The sequence below is a fragment of the Sus scrofa genome, chromosome 4, assembly GCF_054392235.1.
Source record: "Sus scrofa isolate SSC_HxYL_T2T_F1_AM1 chromosome 4, Sscrofa_HxYL_maternal_Yorkshire_Landrace_v2.0, whole genome shotgun sequence".
NCBI classification, from domain to species: Eukaryota; Metazoa; Chordata; class Mammalia; order Artiodactyla; family Suidae; genus Sus; species Sus scrofa.
Window position 1 is genome coordinate 30,743,066 of NC_139386.1, and position 24,024 is coordinate 30,767,089.

Consider the following 24,024-nt stretch of genomic DNA (forward strand, 5'->3'; position numbering starts at 1 on the left):
AATGCTAAAAAAAATATAAAGAAGAGTTAATATCTATTAGCCTCCTCAAACTATAACAAAAAACTGAAAAGGAGGGAACACTCCAAAATTCATTCTATAAGGTGACCATTAATTACCCTGATACCAAAACCAGATAAACACATTACAAGTAAATAAATTAAAGGCCAATATCTCTGATGAATACAGATGCAAAAACCTTCAACAAAATATTAACAAACCAAATTCAACAATATATAAAAAGGATCATACACCATGTTCCAGTGGGATTTATTCCAGGGCATTCAAGCATAATTCAATATCTACAAACCAATGATAAAAACTCATTAAAGTTGGTATAGAGGGGCCAGTATCACAACATAACAAAGGCCACTTATGAGAAACTCATAGCTAAGATCATACTCAATGGTGAAAAGCTGAAAGCATTTCCTTTAATATGACAAGGACGCCCATTCTCACAACTTTTATTCAACATTACTAGAAGTGCTAGCTATAGCAGTCAGAGAAAAAAAAGAAATGAAAGACATGCAAATTGGAAGAGAAGAAATAAAATGATCACTATATGCAGATAACATGATACTGTATATAGAAAACCCTAAAGTCTCCACCAAAAAACTATTAGAATAAATGAATTCAGTAAAGGTGCAGGATAAAAGACTGATATACAGAAATTGGTTGCTTTTCTATACACTAATAATGAACTAACAGAAAGAGAAAGTAAAACAAACAACAACAAAAAAATCTCATTTAAAATTGCACCAAAAAGAATACCAGTAATCAGAACAGTATGGTGGTGGCATAAAAACAGACATAATAGATCAACAGAATATAATAGCACAGAAATATACAATTACTCTGTGAAAACGAAGGCAAGAATGTACAGTAGGGAAAAGACTGCCTCTTTTCAATAAGGAATGCTGGGAAAACTGGACAGATACATGTAAAAGAATGAAATTAGAACATTTTATTATACCATATACAAAATAAACTCAAAATGGATTAAAGAAATAAATATAAGACTGGAAACCATAAAACTACTAGAAGAAAACACAAGCAGAACACTCTTCTGACATAAGCCATAACAATGGATTTTTTTTTTTTTCTTTTTGCCATTTCTTACGCCGCTCCTGCAGCATATGGAGGTTCCCAGGCTAGGGGTCGAATCAGAGCTGTAGCCACCCGCCTACACCAGAGCCACAGCAACGTAGGATCCGAGCCGCGTCTGCAACCTACACCACAGCTCATGGCAAAGCCGGATCCTCAACCCACTGAGCAAGGCCAGGGACTGAACCCGCAACCTCATGGTTCCTAGTTGGATTTGTTAACCATTGAGCCATGACAGGAACTCCACAATGGACTTTTTTTGCCTCTGCCTCCTTCAAATGAAAGAGAAGCAAAAATAAACAAATGGGACCCAATTAAATTTAGAGGTTTTGCATAGCAAAGGAAATGATAGAAAAAATTAAAAGATAATCTACTGAAAGAAAGAAAATATGTATAAATGGTAGTTAATAACCAAAATATACAGTTCATACAACTCAATATTTAAAAAAACTACTCAATTAAAAAAATGGGCAGGCAGCTTGAATAGACATTTTTTTTTTTTTTTCTAAAGACATACATATGGCCAACAGGCACATGAGAAGATGCTCGGCTTGCTAATCATCAGGGAAATGCAAATCAAAACCATGAGATATCACCTCACACCTCTTAAAATGGGTATCATCAAAAAGAACACAAATAACAAGTGCTGGTGAGGGACTTCCCTTTGTGGCTCAGTGGTTAAAAAACCCGACTAGGATCCATGAGGATGCGGGTTCTATCCCTCACCTCGATTGGTGGGGGATAGAACCCGCAGCACTGGTGTGAGCAGTGGCATAGTACAGCGGCTATAGCTCTGATTAAACCTCTAGCCTGGGAACCTCAATATGCCATGAGTTCGGCCCTAAAATAGCAAAAAAACAAAACAAAAAAACCCCCAAAAAAACAAAAAGCAAACAATGTTGGAGAGGATGTGGAGAAAAGGGAACACCTATACATCACTGGTAGGAATGTAAATTGGTGCAGCCATTGTGTAAAACATATGCAGGTTCCTCAGAGAACTGCCGTGATCCAGGAATTCCACTCTTGGTATATATTTAAAGAAAACAAAAACACTAATTAGAAAAGATACATGCACCCCAATGTTCAAAGTACAGTAGCCAAGATACGGACGTAACCTAAGTGTCCATCGACAGATAAATGGATAAAGAAGATGTGATACACACACACACAGAGTACTATTACTCAGGCATAGGAATGAATGAAATTTTGCCATTTGCAAAAACATGGATAGACCTGGAGGGCATAACATTTAGTGAACTAAAGCAGACAGGGAAAGACAAATACTATATGCTATCACTAATATGTGGAATCTGAAAAATAAAACCAGTGAATGTATGTAACAAAACAGAAACAGGAGTTCCTATTGTGGTTTAGTGGTTAATGGAACCTGAGTAGTATCCATGAAGATGTGGGTTTGATCCCTGGCCTTGCTCAGTGGGTTAAAGATCCAGCGTTGCTGGGCTGTGGTGTAGGCTGGCAGCTGTAGCCCCAGTAATGATCCCTAGCCTGGGAACCTCCATATGCTGTGGATGTGGCCCTAAAAAGACACACACAAAAAAATAACTAAACAGAAATAGACTCAGATATAGAAAACTAATGGATATGGGGAGTTCTGGGGGAAGGGTCAAGATAGATGTAGGGGATTGTGAGGTACTAATTACCATGCATAAAATAAATAAGCTTACAAGGACATATAGTACAGCACAGGGAATATTATACCCTATGGAAATACTGAATCATTATGTTGTACACCTGAAATTAATACTGTAAATCAATTATTCTTCAATTGAAAAAATGTAGGGAAAATCTTTTTGAACTGAAATGGTTATTTTCTGTGTATTTGAGTGTATACACACACACCCTGGATTTTATGCAACATATGTACACACATTAGATTATGTATGTATATATTTTTTTGTATATAATCTATACTTTGAAAAGAGAGAATAACCGTAAATAATTAAATCGACTTTCTGTAGGTGTGGGTGGAAACAGGTTGAATGAGACAGAAGACAGTTCTGTAGTTTTGACTTTTGGTACATTTTAAATATCTTACACACAAAAAGTAAAATTAACTTTGAAGACAGGAAAAAAACTAAAATTGAATACAACAAAAGTATTGCACCTAATTCTATTTTAAATGATTAAAACAACCCCACAGCAGGAAAAAAAAGTACCTGACTTTTGAATTCTATACCTCAATTAAAGAACTTTAGTCTAAAGACATAAAAAATTGCAAAAGAATATCAAATTTTACTCTGTTTTGTTGTTTGTGTGGATAAAGGTGTAGTAATCCTGAAACTAATGTGTGCATTTGTCTGATTAAACAATTATATGGATGCTCTCACTCTGCGAGAAGAGAGATAACAGACATAGAATGAGGGAAGACAAGGAAGAATTCTACGATGTTAGATTGAAATTAGAGGTATCAATATGCAATCATGGTGTATATATTTCCTCTCTGTCTCTTGAAAAACCTTAGAGAAACAATGTCACCCCAGTAGCAACAAGTGTTTCTAATATCCCAATTTGAAAATACCATTCTACTTAAAAGGAAATATTTCTTCTACCTGAAGAAATGGCTGATTCTAAGACTGGGTTACAGAAAGTCCAGGTAGGGTTGAAACATCTTGTTGCACTAAAAGCAAGCAAGCGCTCAAGGAAATAGAAAAAGCACCGAAGTCAGTCTGATGGGGTTCCCACTCGTTAAATCTAGGAAAGAAATGGATTGACATTCTGAATCAAAAAAGAACCCATCATTCCATACTGATAATGTAAATTTTCAAATGATGGAGAAACAAAAGTCTTCCTTATAGTAAATGCCAAGTAATAAATATGTGAAGAATAAAAGAATTTAAAAAGTCACCATTTTGCAACGTTTTTAGTAATTCAGGTGATAAACCTTAATAGATACCAAAAACATAGTGACAATTTGGTAAAGAACAGAGTATCTATGATATCAAAGTATTTCCCTACACATTCCTTATTAATTACAAGGGGAAAAATTGATAGCAGTGGAGAAACATGATAGATACTATCTTAATCAGTCAAAGCTAATATCACCGATAAGTGAATAAACATACATTATGTGCATCCTAATATGACACAGAAGACATAATATCAGTTTGGTGGTTTTCTTGCCAAAACTGTATAACCTAAATTCAAATACAGGAAAAATACAGACAAATTCATATTGAAGGAAATTCTATAATCCTGAACTCTTCAAAAACATATCACTGTCATAAAACAGAAAGAATGGCTAATGAGCTCTTCCAGGTTAAAGGAGATCAAAAAGAACTAAATGCAATGCAGATTCTAGAATTAGATCATGGATTAGGAAAAATAATACTTAATAAAAGACATTACTAGAGAGGTTCCCGCTGTGGTGCAGTGGGCTAAGGCTCTGGCCCTGTCTCTGAGGTGGTGTGGGTTTGATCCCCAGCCAGTGCAGTGGGTTAAGGATCCAGTGTTTCTGTGTCTTTTTTTTTTTTTTTTAGGGCTGCTCCTGCGGCATATGGAGGTTTCCAGGCTAGGGGTCAAATTGAAGCTGGAGCTGCTGGCCTATGCCACAGCCATGCAGGATCTGAACTGCATCTGCGACCTACACAATTCATGGCAATGCTGTATCAACCCACTGAGCGAGGCCAGAGATCAAACCCACATCCTCATGTGGTTCGTTACTGCTGAGCCATGATAGGAACTCCAGAATCCAGAATCCAATTGCAGTTGCTACAGCTGCAACTCAGATTTGACCCCGGCCTGGGAATTTCCGTATGCCAGAGGCACAGCTGAAAAGAAGAAAAAAAAAAATATATATATATTAATAGAACAATTGGGAAAATGAAAAACTGGATCTCATATTCAATCATTTTATTGTATTATGCTAAATTTCCTGAATTTGATCATTTACCATGGTTATTAAAAGGATAGTCTTGTTCTTAAGAGATGCACATAAATATTTATGTTAAGTATAACAGAATTAGATTCAGCAAAATAGGTAAGTGGTAAGTGTATAGAGGGAATGGGAAGATGGTCAGGAGAAGAGAAAGAAAAAGTGAATAGTTCTTCTATAGACATTCTAGTCCATGTCTTTTGGTAAACAAATATATACATTACTGTTGGGTACATACCAAGGAAGTAAATTTGCTGTCCAAAGTCAGCTTTAGGAGAATATTGTCAAAAAATGTTTTCCAAAGTTGTTCCACTTCACATTCCTTTTGAAAATAGCTTTTATTGGCTATGTTAATATTCTTAGGCATTGCCAAAGTCATCTGCCTTTTCTTCTGTTGAGTTTTTTTTTAAATTCATAGTCATTTATATATTGTGCATATGAGATCTTCATTATATCTATATATTACAAAAACCGTCCACTCCACTGGTTGCCTCTTCATTTTTAATATCTTCTGATGAAAAGTTCTTAAAATTATAACACGGAATTATTTACCATTTTTTTCCTTTAGTGTTTTTATGTCCAAAGTATGTGTATCCTAAGGTCATGATGATATTCTCCTATACCTCCCACATTTTTCAGACTAAAAGAAGTTTCACTTTTCACATTTAGATCTACAATCTATAACTTCCGTATGCAGTATGAGATGGGTCAAGATTTTTTGTTCCATCCAATTAATCCTGTACCATTTAGTAAAAAGACCATCCTCTCCATTGAGCAGCAGTGTCATCTTTTTAAAAAATCAGTTTGCTGCTAGCTTTTGATTTTGACCTATTCCTTTGTATATATATCCTTTGACCAATATCACATTGTTTTAATCAGCTTTTTAATTGATTACAACTGTCTGGTATTTAACACCAGAGCCTCATTCGTCAACGTTGTCTTAACTATCTTTTGCCTTTACATTTCCATATAAATTACAGAACAGCTTAATTTGCACAAATACACCTGGCCAAGATTTTCACTGTTAATACAGATTCTCTGACACCTTTCAATATTGTCTTCTGATCATGAGTATGATACCCTTCCTATTTATGTTCTTCTAACTTTTAAATAGCCAATATTTTCAAGAATATTACAAATGATAGTTTTTAAGCTTCATTTTCTTCATGTTGGTTGTACATAAAAAAGTTATTCTTTTTAAAATATCGAACTTGTATTTAGTGACCTTGCTAAATCAGCTAATTTCAATAATTTGATCTTTTTGAAATATTCTATGTCCACAATTATGTCATATACAAATAATATTTAAAGTCCTTCCCTCTATAACCTGCCTTTTCTTTTTCTGGCTTTATAGAAGTGGTTGGAATTACTAGGAGAATGTTGAATATCACTGTCATGTTTCCTATCTGGGAGGAAACTTTCAATAACTCACCATTAAAGATTAAAGATTTTAAGGATAATTTTTTCATCAATAAGGAAGATTCCTCTTTCCTAGTTTGCTAAGAGCTTTTATCATAAACAGGCATTGAAATTCATCAAGTGCTTCTTTTGCTTTTGGAGAAATGATCATAGATTTTTATTTCTATAAATTGGCAAATAGCACCAATTTCAAAATGCTAACTGCTCTTGCTTTCTTAGAATAAACCCAATTTTGCTGTAATATATTATTCTTTCACATAGTGCTGAATTTGATTTGTGACTATTTTAGGTAAGATTTTGTATCTATGTTCACATGACACTGTTCTGTATTTCTATTTTATTGTTGGAAGGATTGTAAAGTTTTGGTGTCAAGGTCATGCTCGCCTCAGTAACAGAAGTCCTCCTTTTTCTCAGTATCCTGGAAGAACTCATTTAAGACTGATACTGTCTCTCCTTAAATACTTAAAAGAATTACCCAGTAGAACCACACAGGCCTGAGTTTTTTGTGGGAAGGTTTATTATTTTTTTTAATTAAGAGATTCGACTTTTTTAATACAAAAATTCTATTTCTTCTTGGATTAGTTTAATATAATTCTATTTTCCAAAACATTTTTCCATTTCATTTACATTGTCAAGTTTATTGATGCAAAGTTGTTCATACTATCCTAGCTCTTTAAGGTCTCATGGCTCCAATGATGTCTCCTTTTAAATTCCTTTCTTTTTCTTAATCTTGCTAGAGTTTACAATTTTTTTATTCTCCAATTTTGTTTTCTATGCTTGTTTTAAATTTTATTGATTTTTGCTCCTATCTTCATTTTGTCCTACTTTCTATTTTTATTAGGTTAAATTTGTGGTTGCTCTTCTAGCTGTTTGAGAAAGAAAGCTTAGAGCCTCTTCTTCTACTTATCACTTAATATTACTATACTCCCAAAATCTATCTCAAGAATTGTCTTTTCGATCAGTCTGTAATCCCCAAGGGCATCTTATCCATGAATTATGGCTTTAGTGTTTACCTACATGTTGTTGATTTGAAAATCTTTTAATCTATCAGAACAGAATATTAAATCCCCTCATCCCCAATCTGTTCTCTAGTTTCTTATTACACTATTATGAAGTCTACAACTAGCCTAATTTACTGATACTCCTTGTACATTTCCCAGCTTTATGAACAATACACCCACTTTCTAAGTAAAAAACCCCAGAGCTATCTTAACTCTTTCCGATATTCAATTAATACCCATATTTTATTAATCCTAACTCCTATATCTCTTTCACATCCATGCCTCCTTTCTAATCACCATTGCTACTATCCTTATTCTGGCCTCATCATTTTTTTCTCTGGACTTTTTGACAGGCTTGTTTATTAGTCTCCTTGTCTCCAGGTGTTCTCTGTACTAATCTTCTTTTCAGACATCTTCCTAAAGTGCAAATTTAATCATGTCATTTCTTCACTCAAATTTTCTTAATTGCTCCTATGAGATAAAAAAACAAACCTAAATTTCTTGACATGGCACAAAAACAAAGTTCTTTATAAAATCAGTCTTACTTTGCTATGTACTCCCCACCAAAAAAAGTCGCCCCCCAAAAAAACAGAGACAGATGTTAAAAATAACAAATGACTCATACTACTGCCTGATGTGTCTAGTACCCTCTTACAACCCCATTTTTTAAACTGTGGTGTTCCCTCAACTTGAATGCTTTCTTTCATCACTATTACCAGCACCACCACCACCACAGTTCCTAGGACCACCTTTCATAAATGGTGGAGAGTAGTGTGTTTAATCAAAGACTTCTTAAATATAAAAATAACTTGATTATTCAATAAATCCAAACTCAAATTTATATTTACGTATTTAATTTTATTTGGTATATACCACTATGATCTTATTGTAATTAAAATCCAATACAGGATTTTTTTATGATTAGTCAACTCCACAAAGACAATAATACTGCTGTGGAAGCCCAAAGGGGGAAAAACTGAGATATTTATTTACAGTTCCCTATATTGTAAACATTTAATCTATATACTGTTAGTAACTTTTAATGAGAGCTTTACATTGACAAGGAAACAATGCTCGGCATTTCTATTCATTTTAGCAATAGCATATTAAATAGAATATCAGACTTTCTTTTTCATTAGCATTAGGCTTTCTTTAGATAATTATCTAAACTTTCAAAAGATCTAAATATATTCAAGTACTATACAACTAAAACTACTTAAGCCAACATATCTGGCTTATAACTTCATTTCCAGAATAATTTAAAGTGCTATAAGCAATCTGCAATCGACACTTTCTATAAGAACAAAACTACTTTTAAACATTAATTTACAAGATAATATACAATGTTTATCTGGAATAGCTGAAATTTCAGCACAAGGTCACTGTCACATGTATAACAGCAGGATTTTTTTTTTTTCTTGCATAACATGAAGCTTTGAAATTAAATGATAAATTATTGCCACAATGGCTTATTATTGGTTTCCTACAAAAGAGGATAAGAACTACTGATATATTCTATCTTTTTTTTTTTGAGGTCACTTGACAGTATGTTTGCATATTCAACAAGTCTACTGAGTTAAATATTCTACTATAATCACTGCCCCTTTATAACAGCAAATGCTAATGGTAATCAATAACACATACCACTCAAAAAAATCACGAGTTTTTGTTTTTCCTTTTGAACAGGAACCTATATTTTGGGAGTTGGTGTGCAACAAGGCTAAAACAACAGAACTATAAAACAGTATACCTGACACAATATGTTGACGAAATATGCATCCGTTTTATAGTTTTTGTAGTTATGATAATGCCCTGCTAAGCTACAAATATGTAAATAGTATATTTTCTTGCTTGATATATTAAATCCAGTAGAATCATCAAGTTCTCATTCTCCTTTGTCATTTTGTAACTCTTTATCAGGTAATTCAGTGATGAAAGCAGATGCCCAAACCTGCAGATCATATGCATTGTGGTCTATTACAATCAGAATTCTCCTCAAATTTCATTTTTATTAAAATGAAATTGAGAATATAGGCAAAACTAATAAAGAAAATGTTGTAGTGTGAATTAAAACTAAAACTGAGTGGCCCATGAAGTATTATGCATTATTTTGGCATGTGTTTTTTCCTTCCTAAGTTGAGCATGTCCGAAAGTTACCTGTGCCAACCTCACAGATACAGCGGTATCTAGTCTTCATTCCCTCAATATCCCAGGTTCCACTACTCTGGTAAAACAATCAATATAGTTTAAGAAATAATAAACCAAAACAGGTTCAACAAAAGAGCACCATCCTATTAGGAGACTAAGATAACATGGACTGTAGATGAGGGGGTCACTATGATCAAAATGCTACCAAATTTTGACAAAACCTAAGCTGTTACACTGCATGGACCCACACCATGGACTAAACCTAAAGAAGTCTGGAAAAGAAACATGATTTTAAAAATAATTCCAAAATTATAGCTGTAATAAATGGTGATACGAACTAATTTAAAGCACAAGTTACATGTTACGTTGTATTGCTTTTTGAACTTTCCAAACAGTGCTTGTTTGTCCATGTCAGGTTTGGGCCATTATCCTGCTTATACAGAGAACATTATATTCATTCAAAAGCCCAGATTTCAATGTCTTGGATAAAGAAATCTTCCTTCTTAGAAAGTGTACGATTCCCGAATGTTTTACAAGAATGGCTTCTTCCATGGTAGAGATCTCCATCAAGCCAGAGGGCAAATTCTCCCCTGTAAGACACAGAAGAAAATAATTTCAACAATCTCTTAATACTTACGTCCTAAGTTGTAAAAGAATAATTGTAGAGGTTGTAAAAATATTAACTTAAATGAGACATTTCAATATCCAACAACTTTACAATCATTTTTTTCAAACCACTCCCTACTTCTTACACGCTGGTACAGGCAACTGCTGATTAACTCATATTGTTAACAACAAAACAAATAAAAAACAAACCTTTAAACTCGGAGGAGGGGTCATTAAATTTTTAACATGAAAACAAATTTCTATTTTCTAAAATATCAATACAAATAGTCTCCAGGGTAGAAAACTGAAAATCTGAGAAGTTCTAAAGGATTAGTAATATTTCTCTTTCAAATATCAAGGAGTCACTGTACTCTGAAAGAAGCATTTTAAGCAAAGGGAATTAACTAAACTAAAACTTTTAACAGGAAAACAAATTTCTATTGTCTAAAATATCAATAAAATAGTCTCCAGGGTAGAAAACTGAAAATTTGAGAAGTTCTAAAGGATTAGTAATATTTCTCTTTCAAATATCAAGGAATCACTGTACTCTGAAAGATAGGTTTTAATCAAAAGGGAATCAACTAAATAGCATTTTAAGATGAGTAAACAAATATTCTACCAAGAGTTTCAAATACTACATTTAAGCACCTTCTCCCAAATAATGTCCTTTCTTAGTCATAATATACAAATTAGGGTTCTTATTTCAAAACTTTCCAAATACAGCTGATTTTATAAATAACAAAAGTGAATTTTTAGTTCCTTTTAAAATCTCATAGGAAATGTTCAAAAGACTTACCCTCCACCACCAAAAGCTAGTGAATCCATGTCTCCCTTGATAAAAAACATATTATCTCCTGTCCACTTAAAAACCTATAAAAATGAAAAAAATGCTTTAAATATGTAGATGAAAATGATCACTACACAGTTAGTTTCCCTAAACCCCAAAGAGTTAACAAAACCTTGATTGATAGCAAGAGAAACAACAAAAACAAAAAAGGCTGAGCAGAATGACATGCTGCTTTAGGTTTCAGTGTTTATATGACTAAATACGACGGCATGTGCTCTACCACAACATAAGCTTCAAACCTTCCTATTTCTTCACAGAGATGAACTTTTTTCTAACTATATAGGTATCAAGAGTTGAATAATGAAAAAAATTAAAGAAAGTAAAAAAATCAGTTAAAAAATGAAATGTCATTAACCTTTATTTTAACATTAAATATAAATATATATTAATTTGATAACATTTTAATATTTTTATATGGGACTAAGGTCTTTTCTTTGGGTAAAGAATTTGCCTATCACCATTCTCATTTAAGCCTATAACATGTGTTTATGACTTCTAGTTTCAATTTCTTTAAAGAGCAGTGAACATAAGAACACTTGGGAAATTCAAGGGTAAAACTTGTAGATGGTAATGTTCTTAAATATTTTTAACCTTTCATGGAACCTAATGAATAGCAAACCTAATACAATAGCAAGTTCTAACACCTCACCTTTATAAAAATTTTCAAAATTATTTTAATTCATTTTCAATAAATAAACTTTAACACTTTTTAAGAGCTATGTAACATTTGCTTAATTACATTTATTAGTTATCAGGAAATTTAAATTTACTAGTTATCAGAAACAGCATCATAAAAAAGGTCTGAAAACAAGCACAACTGAAGCTTCAAAAATCTGTAACAACTACAAGCTTCCAGTTAGCTGTAGGCATTAGTTGTTATGTTTTATGGAAGGAATGAAAAGCACTGGTTAAACTGGTGAGCCTCTTAAACCCAAGTTAAGAAAGTTCGTATTGTGTTATCAAATCCTATTTTGTTCATTATAGAAACTGTTCTTAAAGACAACTCATTCTTTTTTTAAACCAACTGTATTGATTCCTATTTCCAAGATTATAATTTCGTCTCTTAGCAACTATTTGACATGCTGAACCTGAATGTTCCAGAGATGCTGAGATTGCATTCAGTATTTTGAAAAGTCATATATTCACTAAAATTCATGTATATCTTTAAATTTTAGGTCTTAATGGTATCAGAATATATCTAATTTAAATCACACTACAATAAAGAAAAAATAGGTAATCACTTTTATTTAAACCCAAATTTAGTTTATTTTTTTAAGTTTTCAAGACTGATTTAATTAAACTTATTTAGTCACTAAAAGTTTCTAGGAATTTTGTAATGACAATTTGTAAACAAAAAGGGTAATAATGATATATATTCCTTACTGAGCTTGGTACCATGCCAAGGATTATACACACATAATTCTAATTAAAATTTTAAATAACCCTGTTACATATATGACCCCATTCCTTTTTTTTTTTTTTTTTTTTTTTTTGTCTTTTTTACGGCTGCAAGTGTGGCATATGGAAGTTCCTAGGCTAGGGGTCAAATGGCAGTTATAGGTGTCAGCCTACTCCACAGCCACAGCAACATGGGATCCAAGCTGCGTCTGTGACCTACGCCACAGCTCCCGGCAACACCAGATCCTTAACCCACTGAGGGAGGCCAGGGATCGAACCTATGCTCTCATGGATACTAGACAGGTTCATTACCGCCGAGCCACAATGGGAACTCCTATGACCCCCATTCTATCCACAGGAAAGCTGAAGCCCAAAATGTCAAAAAAGTGATAAGTTATCAGTTGGTAAAAGGTAGAGACTGAAAGTCAAATGCAAGTATGTACACAGGATTCCAAAGTGAATGTTCTTTTCATGTTGCCATCTCTTTACAAACTGAATATAACTGGAATAACTATTCTTACCTCAAATTCTGGACAGAATGTAAAAACAAAGGTCTCTCCAGTACCATAAAAGCCATCACTTACTTTAAATGGCTCAGATGCTAATGCACCAAAAACCTAAGGGTGAAAAAGGCATATTCAATGACGTGAGTATTTGTTTCAGTAAGCATAATATATGTTTAAGTGCAAGGCAAAAAAACAGAAATCTAGCACAGTTTTATCTATTTATATTTAAAAAGGGAAACATGATTGGTTGTTACACAGTTTGTATTACTGTCAGGTACAAAGCATATTAGTTTCTCAATTAGGAGAAAAGATTTTTCCCAGTTTGGAAATATAGAAATATGCAGTAAGCATTTATAATGCAATATAATTGTTGTAACAAATAACATTAAAAAGACAATCTAAAAATTGCCAGACACATTTCAGGAGGACAATGTACATACATAAGGATATAAGATGCTGTTGCGGCACTGTAGCACTTAAGAAAGCAAAACCCCCTCACGATAGGTAAACATTCTACTACTAAAAAGGTATGCTGTTTTTTTCTTCATTAGACAGTTACACTTCACGAGGACAGAACTTGGTCTGAACTGTTTGGTATTTAATGTCTTGGCCTTACACACACAGGAGAGACCCCAGAAAAGGAATGAGTGATTAAGATGCCTGGACAAGGTATTTCAATGCTCTGGGTCTGATTCCACATCATACAATGGGAATGTGGAGTCTGAGGGATGATCTCTACAGTCACTCTCTCTGGACATTCTATTTTTATAGTCATTATTTTAAAAATTGACTTTCTTATTGCAAGATATGTATATATATAAAACATAACTGTACAGATCAATTTGGAATTACCACACAGCAAAGTCCCATTTAATCTTCATTCAGACAGAGAAATAGGATGTTATGAGCACGCCAGAAGCTCTCTTTGTGCTTCCTCTGTACCACCTCCTCCATCTCCCCAAAGGAAGCTACTAGGCCTGACAATACCAAAGATTTGTTGGCCCATTTAGGACCTTGCTGTTTCAGGAATAATCAGTGTTCCTTCTGCTTACCTGTGACTTTGTTCTTGGTATCATCATCACGTATCTTTAACCTTCAAAACTTTAACCACACTTCAAGACTGCCAATTTCCACCCTTTCCCTGAACCTCATTCTTATCTCCCCCAAAGAGAAATGGACAACTTTTATCCTTCAAACCCACTTTAATTTTCATTTTTATTTATTTATTTAGTCTTTTTGTTGTTGTTTGTTGTTGTTGTTTTGTTTTGCTTTTTTTTTTAGAGCCACACCTGTGGCATATGGAAATTCTCAGGCTAGGGCTGAATCAGAGCTGCAGCTGCTGGCCTATGCCACAGCCATAGCAATGCCAGATCCAAGCTGCAAGTGCAACCTACGCTGCAGCTTGCGGCAATGCCAGATTCTTAACCCACTGAGCAAGGCCAGGGATCAAACCCACAACCTCATGGTTCCTAGTCAGATTTGTTTCTGCTATGGTACGATGGGAACTCCCGCCCTTTTACTTTTTATAGGTTCTCACTATACTAGGCATATTTTATTTGGCAGTAGAGATATTCACATATTTTAACGCTCCTTTCTACTAGACTATAATTCCTTTGAAGGCAGAAACTCAAATTATTCATGTTCGTATCTATCCTCTATAGGACTCAGCATTGCCTTGCATACCAAAAGCACTCAATAATTAGCAGTTAAAGTGAATAAAATAATTTTTATCAAAAGCATATGCATGGAGTTCCCGTCGTGGCGCAGTGGTTAACGAATCCGACTGGGAATCATGAGGTTGCGGGTTCGGTCCCTGCCCTTGCTCAGTGGGTTAACGATCCGGCGTTGCCGTGAGCTGTGGTGTAGGTCACAGACGCGGCTCGGATCCCGCGTTGCTGTGGCTCTGGCGTAGGCCGGTGGCTACAGCTCCGATTCGACCCCTAGTCTGGGAACCTCCATATGCCACGGGAGCGGCCCAAGAAATAGCAAAAAAAAAAAAAAAAAGCATATGCTAAAGCTATTGTTATTACTATCATCTATTAAAAGGTAAGGTAAAAAGTAATGTCATTACTTTTCATACCTGCCCATCACTGTCTTTAATCACCATCAGCACTGGGGTGTCTAAACCTGTCATTGTTCGATACAGGGTCTTCAAGCTTGTGCCATGCTTCCCGGTACCATAAACAAGAGTCCATGGGTAGCCAATTGTTCTTGGAGGAAGATGCTTGGTAAGCTTTGAAAAGTAAATTGTTAACACATACTTGATAGCTATTTATTGTCAATTTGTAAAATACCAATGCCAGCTGGAATTTAATAGTACTTCATAAAATGCAGCCTACAAAAATGACAGTAGAAATCATTTATCATTGTCAAAGATACTGAGACACGTGAAGACTAACTGTACCTTTCTCAGCATGAAATGTTAATTGTTCATTAGGAAAAGAATCATACCAAACAATATACAGATTAGCATAGAGGCAAGAAACATGGATTAGTTAGATGCTGTGCCCCCTATATCAAAGTAGCAAAAATATGTGATGAACCCTTAGCTTGAATTAATAACCTCTCAATCTAGAGCCAGATTATTAGAGTTAGAAATCAAGCTTCGATACTTTATAACCACGTGGCTTTGTACATTTACTCAACCTCTCTATACCCAAGTTTCTTAACTTATAAAATGGGACAATAAGAGTATCTAACTCCTACAGGTTCTGTAACAACTACATGAAAAAAACCTAGCAAGTAGTTGGTACACAATAAGAAATTAAATATTGGCTATTATATTGTCCCACCAAAATTGGTATTGTTATTTATTTTAATGTCTCCTTACGTAAATCTCCTAATCTCTTCTATTACATTAGTTGCTATATTCTGTTTACTTTTTCTTCATTGAAGAGGAAGACTAGGAGCAACAGCCCTGCTTCTTCAAATTTCAAAAAACAACTGAAAAGAGGCTATTTTACTGTCACAGACACACACTCAGAAATGCACATATGTGGGTATGTCATACCTTTTCAATTTGATCTGGCAGTAAGAGTTCACTGGGATCACTTAAGTTTGGTCGAAAAGATTCAGATTCCAGGTCTGCTTTCGCTGGAGCAACCTGCTTTGAATTTATATCTTCCCTTGTAGTAATCTAAAAGAAGTAAACAGCAAGAGCGTATTAATACAAAACTGCAACAAACCTTCAAAAATTTAAGTCTTTTGAGAGAAATCAAACTTATACCTTAAAAAAGGTGCTAAAGCTTTAATTAAGGATTTTAGAAGGGAAAAGATGCTCCAGATCTAATAATAACAGCATGTCCAATGTTGACAAAAATTTTTCATAAGCAGGTATTTTTCTCATCCACTACTTTAAGAAGGGCAAGTATTGAATGATAAACCGCACATTTCTGTGTAAAAACAGATTAAGTTGCATACAAATTTTAATTTTTCTGTTGAATGACAAAAGTGAGCCAGCTAGCTTGTTTTTTATCTGTGCTATTTAAAAAATGATAAACATAAACTTTGCCAAAAATAATTAGGAAAATTTCCTGCGTTCCAAAATTTTAATTTAAAAATTAGCACAATATATGTTTCATTGGTGTGCATGTGTATATGAATTTATTTGCTTCACTGAAAAAGTTATTTTTTAAAATGCCTTTTTTAAATTTTACTTTCTAACAAGGATTTTTTTTTTAATCTAACTGAACCAAACAATGAATTTAAAAGTTAATTTGTTCGCAAATCTATTTTCTTTTCTTTTCTTTTTTTTTTGGAGGGTTCACCTGTGGAATATGGAAGTCCCAGGTTAGGGGCTGAATTGGAGCTACAGCTGCTGGCCTACACCACAGCCACAGCAACCCTGGATAAGGGCCTCATCTGCAACCCCCACTGCAGCTTGCAGCAACACGGCATCCTTAACTCAATGAGCAAGGCCAGGGATTGAACCCTCAATCTCATGAATAATATTTGGGTTCTTAACCTGCTGAGCCACAATGGAACTCCCTCAAATCTATTTTTTTAAATTAGAACAATTAGATACATTAAAAAGAACGTATGGTTTTTTTGGATGGAAAATTATCTGATATACTTACAGTGATTAAAAACGATGACTAATTCAAAACAAATTCCTATACATTTATTCTGTTGGCACTTACTTTCTCATAATTTTATTCTCATATACAAAATGAAATAATATTAGAAAATAAAATACGTGAAACAACACTGATATTCTTAAAGTGATAAAAACGTTAACTTAAATTCTATACAATTTATTCTGTTGGCACTTATTTTTTCACATTAATTTTAACATATAAAATACAATAATACTAGGAAATAAAATGTGTGAAACATAACTATTATTGATGAAAGTTTTAAAGTGGAAAACAGAATTCTATTGGAGCAGATAACTAAAATGCAGCAATTCTTGACAACTGCGACTCCACGTAGGAATGAAATCTTACTAAATTATTTTGTTCCTTTAACAGATTTCTTACTAAACCTAAACAACATATATTTTCAACCAATATATGTTCTAGAACTGTATAATTTTTTGATGAGAACTGTATTAATTCTTTCACATCATCACATTTTACCCTTATTTTGATGATGTGAAAGGTTAAAAAAAATCCAAGGCAGCATGAGAAGCATTAAAAGAAAAGAAAAAAATTCAGTAGTTCTAGCAAAGCCATGAAAGCATATCTCATTAAGAACAGGAAAACACACGATAATACACAAAACTGAAAAATGAGTTCAAATATGTAGTTCTTATTTCTAAAAAAATCACAAGATTCTTTCACAGAATTTTAAATAATTTATCTGGTTATAGTGCCTAGCCTACCCTATTCCAAAGTATTTCTAATACCAATCAGGAAAACCTCAAGGACAAAAACAATTCATCCCATTAAGATATTTGATGTAGGGGTGATAGAATTGAAATAGACTTAAAGAAGAGAACCCTGCTATCCATTAATTTTTTAAACATTTTCCCACAGTGCCACGTCTTGCACATTCTGTTTAGTAAAGATTCAATCTCAAATCCAAGACATTCTTCCAATATTAAATGAAAACTTCTCACCAAGCTAAGAAACAGTACTGAGAACAGTTCTAAAATGACAGAAAATTCCTCCAAATAGTTATCAAATGAAAAGACTCCAGAAAAAAGATAGTCCTACAGCTCTTCAAGGCAATATTGTACTCGTTAATACAAAAAGGAATTTTCTCTTTAATACAAAAAGTACTTCAGCACTGCAGTAAAAACAAATCCTTCAAAAAAGAGATTTGCCCAGACGAAAGACACTAAAAACAGAGAGGATTCAATCTCTGGAGGGGTGTAAACTACTGAAGGGGGCACCTGGAGACGTCTGCAGAGTGTGCGCAGTTCCTCTGTATTTAGAGCATCGATCCTGCGGTGATACTCAGCCACTGACACTACCTGAATATGGAGACAGGAAGACAATAATTCCACCGGCAGTTGAGAAAAACAGCCAAAACAAAACAAAACAAAACAAAAACTGGAGAAATTTAAATGGGAAAGAGAACTGTAATCAGGATTTCTTTCCCTACTCCATGCTGAAAATCCAAGTGATTTATATATTAAACTACAGTGAAATACATATGAATGAATTTATTAACTACTTATTAGCTACTATATCCAACTACCTATCAGTACACAACATAATGTTTATTTTATGGATTGTTTCATATGGACAGGATTTGACTGAGTAAAGAGAGCTGCAGTTATAAAAAGAAACACTATATAAAACATAACATGCTTTGCTAACATCAAAGATAACATCTAAAAATCTAAATATCTTGCAGTTTACAAAGAAAATGGTAGCGTCAAATATCCTCTTCAAATCAATTTAGCTCAAACATTACAGCTATGTAATGCTGGAAAAATTTCTTCTAGGCAAAGGTAACAAACATACCCACGCTATATGATCTGTATCACAAGAAAGAAGTGAGGGAGCAAGAAAAAGAAATGAAATACATTTTAAAATTTAGAGCAGTAAGAAAAATAAGCTCCAGAAAGAGAAAATTAGATTTTTAAAGACAAGTCTAATAGACAGTATTCCCATGTATGTCTACCTACCTCAGTTTCTCTAAATGACCCTTTTCAGTTTTTGCCTCTCTATAGTATTTCTTTAGAACGGTACTGTAGCAGTTATTTGTGACTGAAACTCAATGACTTTTCCACATTCTAAATTCCCTAAAGGAAATTCTCTATCTTCTATAATTGCCTAGACCAGTCTCTTGCGTAGTGCTGAACTTGAAAGCCATATATGACAGATAAACATTACAAAAAACCCACAAAAACAGACAAGTTCCTCAGGCCGACACAACAGCTATAGCTTTTTCAGAATATGATGTAATTCTCAAGACAGTAACTATAATATAATGAACTCTGGTGGTGTTATAATATGTGCTGAATTCTCCTAACTATGGCAAATTCCTTTAGTGATCAATCAGTTCTAGAGAGGTTCTGACCACAAAATGCAGTTAATCCAACTGACCCATGAAGAGTTTAGAATTCTGACCTAGGTTTTTAGAAGGTTCTTATTCCAGCCAACTAAAATGAGTTAGCCACCTCTGTGAAGAGCTATGTAAAACAGCTGAAAGCTATAAAAGACATGAGAACAGAAAAAAGGAAAAGAAACTAAACATTTTCCATTCTGGTCATTTTTATTAGATTGACTTTTGCAAAGCAAGAATGCATGCAATGTGATAGCTGACTCTACTACAAAGAAACGTAAACTGGTTATGATCTCAAGCTCTGAGGAATCAGATGGATTGAGTACCCCCCCTTTATTTCTCCAAAAAACAATGGAAATAAAAAGAGTACTACCAAATAGGGTTTCTGTGTAAATAAAATGAAGAAATGAAATACATACCCAGAACTGCGTGAGGTGCCCACCACAGAGTAAATTAGAGCTAACCCTACTTTTACTCCTGATGATTTTTCATCAATTACCCTAAGGACTAAAGGATAATGTGTGAAGAGTCTCTTTATTTATTTCTGGTTTTCATTTTTGATATTAAAATATTTCAGTTTTTTGTTTGTTTTTGCTTTTTAGGGCCACACCCTCGGCATACAGAAGTTCCCAGGCTAGGGGTGGAATCGGAGCTATAGATGCTGGCCTACACCATAGCCACAGCAATGCCAGATTCTCAACCCACTGAGCGAGGCCAAGGATTGAACCCACATCCTCATGGATCCTAGCTGAGTTTGCTACCACTGAGCCACAATGGGAATTCCCAATATTTCAGTTTTGAGAACTCAACTATTTTGTAATACTTTGAATATCTATTCTGAAATTTTAGTTTAAAAATATTAAAAATATTTCAATTAAGAACATAACTTCCAATAAAGTTGAAAGAAAAAAGTTGAAATTTCAGTAGTAAAAAAAAGAAATCACAGTTTGCTTTTCTAAGGCCAGCAAAAGAAATCTCTACAAAATATTTAATGACTAGTTAATACTTTTCTTCCTTCTTCCTACGGCATTCAGTCTAATTAAGAGTCTCCCTAGGAGTTTCCGTCGTGGCTCGGTGGTTAACGAATCTGACTAGGAACCATGAGGTTGCGGGTTTGATCCCTGGCCTTGCTCAGTGGGTTAAGGATCCAGCATCGCTGTGAGCTGTGGTGTAGGTTGCAGACGCGGCTCAGATACCTCGTTGCTGTGGCTCTGGTGTAGGCCAGTGGCTACAGCTCCTATTCAACCCCTAGCCTGGGAACCTCCATGTGCTGCAGGAGTGGCCCTAGAAAAGGCAAAAAGACAAAAAGACAAAAAAAAAAAAAGAGTCTCCTTAGATAAGAATTTTCAAATTATATAACTTAATTACTCCTCTGTGTTCTTTTTATTCCTCTACTTAACACTGATCTCACACTTAAAGATCTTCCTTTTACTATATGAAAACACACTTTCTGATTGAAAATAAAAACTGAATTTGCTCACAAAGGGGATAAGTTATAACCTAACTGTATCAACATCACCTAGAGCAGGAATTATCAGTGAGGGAACCAGAAACTGCCATCATAAGTGTAAGCTTATTGGAGCTCCTGTTGTGGCGCAGCAGAAACCAATCCGACTAGTATCCATGAGGACACAGCTTTGATTGCTGGCCTTGCTCAGTGGGTTGGGGATTCGGCACTGTGAGCTGTGATGTAGGTCACAGACATGGCTCAGATCCTGAGTTGCTGTGGCTGTGGTGTAGGCCAGCAGCTATAGCTCCGATTCGACTCCTAGCCTGAGAACTACCATATGCCTCAGGTGCAGCCCTAAATTAGAAAAAAAAGTATAAGCTTATAACATCTGGTAAAATCATAGTTTCTTGAATGTCACAAATCTAACTTTTCATGTTCATACCCTTTAAAACAAAACTAAAATAAGAAACTGTATTCCTTTCTAGGTCTTATAAACTTACCACTTCCTTACTCTTAAATATTTACTCATGCTGTGATGAATGAAGATATATAATATTGTAAAAAAGAATCTGTGAACTAATAAAGAAAATGGATTTGAAATTTAATGAACAGAAAAAAATACCTCCTCCTTTTAAAATAAATGAATAATGGGATATAGATTCCTAGTTTATATGGTAGAAATGGAATTAGTCTCAAATTAATTTTTAATCCCTTGGTAAATCATATTCCATGTACAAAACTTATTACTTTACTCAAAAGAGTAAATCTAAGTAGAAAATGGATATATTTCTACAAAATGTCCTATATCACATTCTCAATTATTAAGCGTACAGAGTTTAGGAAATTGAGACATTCTAACTAAAAAGAGTATTCACTGTCTGGCTTAAAAGTCCCTTCTTGAGCAAAGTGGTTTACATACACAGCTAAATCCCTTCTGTAGAAACTATGGTACTTATGAACTACCCACAGCAGAATGAAGTGCTACCCTCTAGACTTTTCAGTTTTTGACAAAGGAGTCACTCACAAAGCGTTTGCCTAAGCATTTAGTTTCAACAAATTACAAAAGCGAGAACTAAATCCAACCATCTCTATTACAAAGAAACTAACAACAACCTCCAGAAGAGAAGCTGAAAACTGAGAAAACGTAGAGTTCTCCTAGAAAGAAAGAGCCTTACCTGGGTCTAAAAGCACCCCCCTTCCAGGATGTTCCAGTATTTCCCTTAGATTATCCCATAAACAAACCAAAAACCTACCTTCACCCAACTGCCTTGCTGCCTAAAAGAAGGCTGTTAAGATAACTGTGAATGTGCAATTTGTATTTCTTACTTATCCCTTAATTTTGCTCCTTAGTAAAGGGATATGGGGTAGAAAGAAAAATGTTAACCTAATTAATGCCATTTATTCTTACTTTGGTATCCAAAAATATGTTAAAAAAGGAGGAAATTAAAGTTGAGCTGTTACTGAATAGAGAACACAGAAATAAACCCAGACACCTATGGCCAATTAGTCTTCGACAAAGGAGGCAAGAATATAAAACGGGAAAAAGACAGTCTCCTCAGCAACTGGTGCTGGGAAAACTGGACAGCTGCATGTAAATCAATAAAACTAAAACACATCCTCACACTATGCCCAAAGATAAACTCAAAATGGCTTTAAGACTTAAACATAGGACAAGACACCACCAAACTCCTAGAAGAGAACACAGGGCAAACATTCTCTGATATCAACTGTACAAATGTTTTCTTAGGTCAGTCTCCCAGAGAAATAGAAATAAAAATAAACCAGTGGGGCCTAATCAAACTTACAAGCTTTTGCATAGCAAAGGAAACCATAAAAAACAAACAAACAAAAAGACAACCTATGGAATGGGAGAAAGTAGTTTCAAATGATGCAGCCAACAAGAACTTAATCTCCAAAATATACAAACAACTCATACAACTCAACAGTAAAAAAAAAAAAAACAAAAAAAAAACAAAAAACAAACAATCCAAGCGAAAAATGGGCAGAAGACCATTTCTCCAAAGATGTTAGGATGGCTAATGGGCACATGAGAAAATACTCAACATCACTAATCATTAGAGAAATGCAAATCAAAACTACAATGAGGTACCACTTCACACCAGTCAGAATGGCCATCATTAGTAAGTCCACAAATAACAAATGCTAGAGAGGGTTGGAGAAAAGGGAATTCTCCTTCACTGCAGGTAGGGATATAAATTGGTACAACCACTATGGAAAACAGTATGAAGTACCTCAGAAAACTAAATACAGAACTAACATATGATCCAGCAATCCCACTCTTGGGCATATGTCTGAACAAAACATTCATTGAAAAAGATACACGAACTTGTATGTTCACTGAATCACTATTCACAATAGCCAAGACATGGAAACAACCTAAATGTTCATCAACAGATTAATGGATTAACAAGATGTGGTACATATATGCAATGGAATAAAAAAATGCAAAGCCATAAAAAAATAAAATATTGCTGCCTACAGCAACAGGGATGGAACTAGAGACTCTCATACTAAGTGAAGTCAGAAAGAAAAAGACAAATACTATATGATATCACTTATATCTAAAATCTAATATGACACAAATGAACCTATCTACAGAAAAGAAACAAACTCAGGGACACGAAGAACAGACTTCGTGATTGCCAAGGGGGAGAGGGAGTGGGCTGGACTGGGAGTTTGGGATTAGTAAATGCAAATTATTGCATTTGGAGTAGATAAGCAATGAGATCCTGCTGAATGGTACAGGGAACTACTATCTAATCACTTGCGATGGAACACACAGGATGATGCGAGGAAAAAGAATGTGTATATATATGTATGGCTGGGTCACTTTGCTGTATAGCAGAAACTGACAGAACACTGTAAATCAACTTAACAAAAAGCTGTAAAAAAAAAAAGAAAAAATTGAGATTACTAAAAATACACGGTATTAGTTAAAAAAATAAAGTTGAGCTGTTATAGCTAACAAAAAGGGCATACAACAATATGCTGAAGTCACATAACCAGCTGTTCTTTATTTCATAATATATGACAAAGTCTATTTTTGGCCACCATGTGGCATATGGAGTTCCCAGGCCAGGGATCAGATCCAAGCCACAGTTGTGACCTACATCACAGCTGTGGCACTGCCAGATGTTTTAACCCACTGTGCCAGACCAGGATTGAACCTGTGTCCTGGC

General features: G+C 34.4%; 1 protein-coding gene and 1 long non-coding RNA gene across 27 annotated transcripts in view; both read right to left on the reverse strand.

Annotated features, from left to right (window-relative positions):
- Positions 1 to 1,591: 1,591 nt before the first annotated feature.
- On the reverse strand, positions 1,592 to 7,987 carry LOC146403746 (uncharacterized). The gene is made up of 3 exons (XR_014843519.1): positions 5,232 to 7,987; positions 3,672 to 3,813; positions 1,592 to 2,123 (listed from the first exon to the last, which is right to left on the reverse strand). It is a non-coding gene; the product is annotated as an uncharacterized LOC146403746 (long non-coding RNA).
- Positions 7,988 to 8,250: 263 nt separating this feature from the next.
- OXR1 (oxidation resistance 1) overlaps positions 8,251 to 24,024 on the reverse strand; it is a 519,861-nt gene continuing 504,087 nt past the window's right edge. For 13 of the 26 annotated variants that reach the window (XM_013996553.3, XM_085021881.1, XM_085021876.1 and 10 more), the window contains 6 exons: positions 18,254 to 18,334; positions 15,929 to 16,054; positions 14,999 to 15,151; positions 12,934 to 13,029; positions 10,964 to 11,037; positions 8,251 to 10,151 (listed from right to left, as the gene is read on the reverse strand). In XM_013996553.3, the coding sequence (XP_013852007.2) occupies positions 10,016 to 10,151; positions 10,964 to 11,037; positions 12,934 to 13,029; positions 14,999 to 15,151; positions 15,929 to 16,054; positions 18,254 to 18,334 (666 nt within the window). In that variant the 3' untranslated portion in view covers positions 8,251 to 10,015. Of the gene's footprint in view, positions 10,152 to 10,963; positions 11,038 to 12,933; positions 13,030 to 14,130; positions 14,378 to 14,735; positions 15,152 to 15,928; positions 16,055 to 18,253; positions 18,335 to 24,024 lie in introns of those variants that run through there. The other 13 variants (XM_013996555.3, XM_085021886.1, XM_085021878.1 and 10 more) reach the window with 2 other exon arrangements.